This window comes from Cyprinodon variegatus, unplaced genomic scaffold (assembly GCF_000732505.1).
Source record: "Cyprinodon variegatus isolate N-32 unplaced genomic scaffold, C_variegatus-1.0 Scaffold1260, whole genome shotgun sequence".
Classification (NCBI taxonomy): Eukaryota; Metazoa; Chordata; class Actinopteri; order Cyprinodontiformes; family Cyprinodontidae; genus Cyprinodon; species Cyprinodon variegatus.
The window spans coordinates 99,351-106,682 of NW_015151713.1; the positions used below are offsets into that span (position 1 = coordinate 99,351).

Below are 7,332 nucleotides of genomic sequence, written 5' to 3' on the forward strand. Positions count from 1 at the left end.
GGTTCTTTCTAAAGCGATTAATAGATTAATCTGATTAATTGTTTCCTTCTTAGATCCAAGCATCACATTCAGAGAATCTGGGAGCTAAAATCTGCAGCTGAGATGTCAAAGCAGGAGGAGCAGAGACCACTGATCTCTATTTATTTATTGGATTGCTGAGTCGCTGAAAACAATGTAATCAATCCATGTTTATAACATGAACATCATCAGTTTATCACTTTTGGCTCATCTGTATTATTCTGCTCCACATTAATGTTATTGTGATGGATTGTATAATATGTTATATTACCTGATTTATAGACGTCATAATGACTCTGCAATGTGATTGGCCAATTGTTTTATTCTAAGTTAAAGTTAATCTGCTGATGCTGTGAAACAGCCAGTCTGTGTCAGAGAGAGGAATTTATCTTTATTTTAAAAGTCTCCCTGAAAATGAGAACATCATGGTTGTTCGATGCTGTAGAGCACAGATTGTTTACATTGAGACTGGTCTAACTAGGGAGTACCAATATGGCGGCCGGTGGCTTCACTTTAACCCGTACTACCAACGAGCAATCAGCATCCAGTGAATAGAGATCAGTGGATGAACCCTGGAAGACTTCTGGCTGCAAACGCAGAGAAAAGAGGTTCCAGAACTTTCTACACTGCAAAAAACCTGAATAAGTCCTTTTTTTCTTAAAATAAGAGCATTTTCTCTCCAACTGAGGAGGTAAAGGAGACACTTTGCTAATGGAAACAAACACTTTACATTTAAAATAAGAAAAAAACAATTGCATTGTCTTATTTCAAACATATATTATCTAATTATCTTCTTTTAAGAGTAAAAATACTGATTGACAGATCATGGTATTTACCTGCTCAGATTAAAGGTAAATACACGTTTTACTTCTTCCTAGATAGTTTTTTCAGAGTANAATGTTGTGGCAGAAGCAGCAGGGGTTAGCCTCCCTCTGAGCTGCTCAGTCGCATCCAATCCCATCAGAAACGTCTAAACAGCCGCTAACCGCTCAGCTCTCAACCTGTCAGGAACCTGAGTCACGGCTCCGGCAAGTCACGGCTGACTCAGAGGAGCCGTGACTCAGAGGAGCCGTGACTCATGCAGCAGACAGCGTTCAGTGAGGTGTGGTGGGGGGGTGTGTGGTGTCCCTGCCTTGTCGTCGGGCAGCCGTAGCGTCCTGGTGAGCAGCAGCATCAGCAGGCTGTTCCAGGCCTCCCTGTGGCTCTCTGAGGTCAGGCGGATGAAGTAGCTCAGAGCTTCAGAGCAGACCCTGAGAGGCAGGAAGCACAGCGCGGTCAGAGACGCTCCTGACAGCAGAGCTTTACCGTCACAGCAGCACACATTCCAACAGCTTTCAGGAACAAACAGCTTCTGCTGTGAAAACGCTCGCTTCTCAGCCCAACTGGAGCCTAACTCCGCCCATCAGGCCCCTTTAATGGGATCACTGTCCTCCAGAGCCGAAGGCCCCGGCTGCTCCTGGGTTAGCGCCAGAGACCAGCAGGAACGTCTCCTCAGGGTCAGACCGGTCTGAGGGCGGCGGAGTCCCGCCAAGGCGTGACTGATCCACAGCGGCGTCCCGCCAAGGCGTGACTGATCCACAGCGGCGTCCCGCCAAGGCGTGACTGATCCACAGCGGCGTCCCGCCAAGGCGTGACTGATCCACAGCAGAAGTCTGTCCCACCGTTAACTAGCCGCCTTTCTACCATTAAAACATTTATTCTGATGACTTTTTCCCAAGCAAAGGTCCCATCTAGACGTCTGATCGTTAGTATTTAATCTATGTCTGAAAATGGATTAACATTAGAACAATAAACATGTTTAAATCAATAAATTGGATTATATCTTCAGAAACATTTTCATTTCAGAAAAAAAGCCTTAATAACTAGTGTTCCCGCCTTTTGTAGAAATATTTCTTGTTGTCACAGACCAGTCTGAGATGCCGGTATTGTCAGCAGCGTCCTTCCATTCTAGAATATTTTCTATGCAGCGGAATATCTGATATCAAATTCTTTTTAAATTCCTTAGTAGAGCTGATGGTGCTCGATCTACGACGGAGTATTAAGGCCATAAAAAGCCATAATATTACAAGAATTAGGTTTAAAAATTATGAAAATGAAGTCGGTTTCAGGAAGAAAGCTTCCAGCAAGATTTCTTTGATAGAGACGTTTGAACAATTAAGTTATGATCCTGAAAATTATTTGATATTTTCTCCTTATATGTCAAACTGATGCTAAAGTATAACTCAACATTCCTCATTTTAGGGAAGAAAGGGCTTCTGGGAAGATTTGTCATAAAATACAACTTGCTTCTCACAAATTTATGACTTTACTCTCGTAAATTTACTTTATCCTAGTAATGCGATGATTTTATTCTTTTAAGATTACAGTTTATTCTCCAAAAGTTATGAATTTATTGTCATAAATAAATGACTATTCTTGTAATGATTCTTGTAATATTACGATATTATTCTCATAATATTATGAATTTATTCTCATATAAAATAATCTCTAAAGGCTGAAATGGATATTTTAATCTCACCGTTCAAAGTAAAAATCTGGGATTTAATCTGATAAAATGCTGAGTCATGATACAATCATCACATAAAATCCAGAGTGAATCATCGATGCTTTAATGATCCACAGCAGGAAATATTCTCACGTTTTTCAGTTCAGTTACAATAAAACAAACTAAATTCTTCCCAAAGGGAAATTAAATAGAACATTATTATGAATAATATAATAATTCAATGAGAATAATATCATTATAACCTCTAATAAATCTTTTTAAAACGAACGAAGCTCCAGACCGGACGGTTGCTCTAACATCAGCAGTAAATGCAGTCTCACCTCATGACTAAATATGACTAAAAAGGCCTTGATGCTTTAAATCAGTTCGTGATCGATGAAAGTTAGAGAATAAATCCCTTAATTAGCATTAAAGCTAAAGCTAATGATGACCGCTAGGAGGCCAAACAAGAACCAGACCTCTGCAGACCGGACCGCTTCCTGTAGATCCGCTCTGACCCAGCTGATCTAATACTAAATAGCGACATTTATTTTCCTCCCAGTTTGATCAAAGAGGGAAGTTGCCCCCCCCACCTTCTTCAAATCAGACTAAATTAGGGTCAACGTTTGTGCAGCAAAACTTTTCGTTTGTGCCGCTTTTTGCTGCACAAACGTTGACCCTAATTTAGTCTGATTTGAAGAAGGTGGGGGGCCAACCTCCCCTCAGGTAAAGAGCAAACACTTTGATGATGTCACGCGCTGCGAGGCGATCCTGATCTCCATGGATCATCCAGCTGATGGATCAGGAGCCTGTGGAGCTCATGTGTTGGACTCACAGCAGCAGGCGCGTCTGAATGTCCGGCCAGGAGTCCTGCAGCTTGGGGTCGGAGTACATCCTGAACAAGATCCTCAGGCTGCAGGCTAGACTGCTGGTTTCCTGCTTCAGCAGGTTGGGTTTGGACTTTCCCTTAAAGCCTAGAAGCAGAACCAGAGAGAAAGCAGGTTCTAAGTCTAATGTTCTCAGCTAGAACCTTCCTCCTACGGTCAGCTCTAAAAACACAGATCCCACAGAATCCATCTTATGCTGCGTTCACACTGAACCAACGCATTATGAGCTTCAGAAACGCCTGAACTGGTCCTGCTGCTTCACTGCTCGGCGCTCTGGATGTTTATCTGCTCTGTTCTGTAGCTTCCAGCTAGAGAGCAGCTCGGCTTTATTTACTTTAGGAGCTGGAAAAATAGTTTGAACACGTTTTTAAGCTAGAAAGTCCACCTCCAAACATCCTCTGTTCATCAGGATCCCACTAAATTATGAAGTTGTTGCTCCAGACCTCCAGCATATCGCCGGGAGGCGCCGCTGGGAATCCCCCTCAGGCTGCTGGCCAGCCTGTATGGGATTTCCTGCTGCCGCTCGTAGGCTGGAAGCGAATAGAAAGAGTTTTTACGGTTTGTGGTAAAAACTGCAAGAACCAGAATATCTAATCAGATATTTTTCGTTGGCAGGTTTTAAAATTTTTAGTTAAAGGTATTTTGGAGGATTTTCTCATTTTTTTAAAAAGACCCGCCCCCTCCACATAAAAATAAATGTGCGTGAGACAGCTCTGTTCAACAGCTGCTGTTCTCATCGCTCATACAAGCTTTACTAAACGTCGGCTCGAACCCCTGAAGCCCAACATCACTACATAGAGCGGGACTATATAGTGAACTCAGGACTGTTCGGACAGATGGTTGATATGACCCGACCCGTCCTGGAAGCACGATCCGCCCTCCACATGCGCAAACAGAATAATAAGATCGCCGAAAGACTACGTAATAACGGTACTAAAAATGCATACACAGGATGGATCACGCTTCCGGGACGGATCACGCTTCCGGGATGGATCACGCTTCCGGGACGGATCGGGTCGTGACAATGACCACTTCCCCATTGGCCGACCGCGCGGTGCCTGAATCATCTTTGTTATTAGTCGCCGCTGTCCGATAGCGACAGCCTATGGCGACTGGGGCATGCTTTGACAGCAAGTCCCATGATGCTTTGCGAGGAGAGCTCTCTGTGCAAAGCATTCTGGGAAACGTCTGCCTCTTCTGAGGCATTTCTTTTCTTCTCATACCTCGTAGACACTTTTTCTCTTCTGACCCTCGGCTATTTTCAAAGAACCGCGGTGAGAAAAGTGAGCTTCAATGACTGAAACCGTAGCTCCACAGATAAACGCCTGGAAGTACGCACAAAAGATCGCTAACGGGACGAGAACGTAGGACGGCCCTACGTAAACATATCATCTGAATGATTGACAGTTAGGATGACCACGGAAATAAAAGATCCTCCTCTATAGCTTTAATTTGGGTATTTATTAACCGTTTCATTAAAGTTAATAAAACTATTTTTTAGAGCAGCAATGATGACGGCTCGCTCTTTGTTCCTTCAACATAATCCATTCCTCCGCCGTGTTTTTTATCTTTGGAGTTTAACCCCTCGATATTCATCTATTGTTCAGACATTTGTGCAGAAACGATAACAGCCTGTAACGATCGTCTCCCCCAGAAAAACTCCTGGATCAGCTTTTCTGATGGGTTGACGTTCCGGCGTCCAGCGGCTAACGTTCACATTCCTCAGATGTGCAGCTCTGTGTGACGCAGCATAAAGATCATTTAGCGTTATTGTTAAGGCATTCATCCTGTCCGGATTGTTCTCATTGTCGATGTGGACCTCTCTAAGGGAGACCTTCCCAGAAGCGTCCACCTACCCGCCCTCCACAGAGCCGTCCTCTGCTCGTTGTTGGAGTTGAACTCCTTGGCGAAGTTGTGCGACTCCAGCAGGCAGTCCAGCAGCTTGAAGAGGTGCGCTGATGTCATGTGGCGGTACATGCCCTGATCTGGAAGCGCCTCTTCTCCTTCAACCTCTGACTGCTCCAGAACATCTCGCTGGGGACACAGTTAGATGGCCTTAGTGGTGTGACCGATCTGACTCAGCTTAAAGCAGCTCAGTTCACAAGGTCCTTCCTGTTAGTCAGCGGTCCAATAAGAAGGAAGAGACACAGAACCGCCCAACGGCTCCATAAACACCAGTAAACTTAGACTCATTTAAAAATGAGAGAGAGAGCCGCCGACTGATGAGAGAGAGAGAGAGAGCCGCTGACTGATGAGAGAGAGAGAGCCGCTGACTGATGAGAGAGAGAGAGCCGCTGACTGATGAGAGAGAGAGAGCCGCTGACTGATGAGAGAGAGGATGGAGAAAGCATCGGACAGAGAGCGGGCTGACGGGCCACTAAGCAGGGCTCCAATCGGTTTCTGAAAGCTTCAGCTTTAGGACCAGGAAGGAGGATGAAGATGTCATGTCAGACTTTTGATGATGGATCTGATCAATTTCCCTGAGTTTTATTTCATCCCTACTGACCACCAGAGGGCACTGCTGAGCTCATTGAATGCACCTTTGAACCCCTGGATGACCACCCAGAAGCTACCCGCTAAGGCTGGCCTGGACGATGCACCAGCAGATGATCCTGCTGTTGCCTCCTGAGTCCCTGATGACCTCCTGAGTTTGGCTTGGAATCAGCATCACGTCCAGCATCTGTGGCTCCTCCAAGCACGTTCACCAGCGTCTACTACACCAACATGGCTGCTCCTCCTCCCCTGGGCCGAGCCCAACATGGCCGCTCCTCCTCCCCTGGGCCGAGCCCAACATGGCTGCTCCTCCTCCCCTGGGCCGAGCCCAACATGGCCGCTCCTCACCGCCTGGGCTGAGCTCTTTTACGAGGTCAAACTGGACTCTCTCATTGAGGTTTTGTGTTCAGGATTCCTGATTCCATGGTTGGTATCAGTCATTCAGTGCTTTCAGCGGCGCCCTCTGGTGGTCAGTGATGATGAAATAGAGCTGTAGTTCCTTTTCTCTGATTTCAGAGGCGCCTTCCAGAACATGATGGATCAATCATCCCATCAGATTAAGGTTTGACCCAAAAGCAGTGTTTGGGTCAAACCTTCATCTGAGAGGTGTTCTTCTTTTACCCTGTTTTCAGTGAGATGCTGATGAAATGAAAAGCTTCTCCTGTTCAGAGCGTTAAGCTCTGATGTTCTGATGTAGAATGGATCCATTTTCCTTGGCGTACCTGTGCGGCAGCCATGTTGTCAGCATCCTCCTTCTTGCTGGTTGCCGGGTAGAAGACGATGTTGTCGACGGTCTGGATCAGTTCCAGCTGTACGACACATTTAATCAGCAGGCCAGCAAACAGCCTCTGGTCTGAGACTCCTGCAGGAGAGAAACGAGAGGAGCGTCTAACCCGAAGGTTCCTTCTGCGGCTCACAGGTCTGCTGGGTTTACTCACGGGCGTTGGACCTGCCCTTCCAGGTGTCGTCGCTGGACATCTGGCTGTGTCCCCTCTCAGACAAAGCTCTGTCATAGCTGCTCTGGGACTGAGTGTCAAAGTCAGCCTCCTGCAGAACAGACAGCAAAGAGTCAGAGGTCCGAGTCTCTCCTGTCAGGAACCGTCGGATGAAGGCCTGTGGCTCCTTACAAAGTGCTTCCCCTCGGCCGCCTCATCATCCTGTCCCGTCGGTCGCCATGTCAACAAGCTGATCAGAGCACAAAGCAAACGATTAAACGGTGGGCGTGGAAAAGACCCGCATCCTGCCGCAGAATGAATCCGTCACTCACGCATGAGGGCTGGTGTTCTGGAAGATCTCCAGCATGCAGGAGCAGGTGACGTTCCAGACCTCTGGGCTGAACTTCTCCCCATTCAGGATCACCAGGTTCTCCAGACAGTTGGTCCCTGATCGGGCCAGCTGCTCGTTATCTACAGGAGAAAGGAAAACAACTCAACACTCGTTCCTAAAAGT

General features: G+C 46.3%; 1 protein-coding gene across 1 annotated transcript in view; it reads right to left on the reverse strand.

Moving 5' to 3' along the window:
* Positions 1 to 813: 813 nt before the first annotated feature.
* Positions 814 to 7,332, reverse strand: part of LOC107102472 (brefeldin A-inhibited guanine nucleotide-exchange protein 2-like) — a 43,828-nt gene continuing 37,309 nt past the window's right edge. Inside the window, exons 36-42 of the mRNA XM_015401797.1 lie at positions 7,151 to 7,289; positions 7,011 to 7,068; positions 6,822 to 6,930; positions 6,606 to 6,745; positions 5,247 to 5,424; positions 3,339 to 3,477; positions 814 to 1,268 (exon numbers count right to left, since the gene is read on the reverse strand). Of these exons, the coding sequence (XP_015257283.1) occupies positions 1,079 to 1,268; positions 3,339 to 3,477; positions 5,247 to 5,424; positions 6,606 to 6,745; positions 6,822 to 6,930; positions 7,011 to 7,068; positions 7,151 to 7,289 (953 nt within the window). The 3' untranslated portion in view covers positions 814 to 1,078. The remainder of the gene's footprint in view (positions 1,269 to 3,338; positions 3,478 to 5,246; positions 5,425 to 6,605; positions 6,746 to 6,821; positions 6,931 to 7,010; positions 7,069 to 7,150; positions 7,290 to 7,332) is intronic.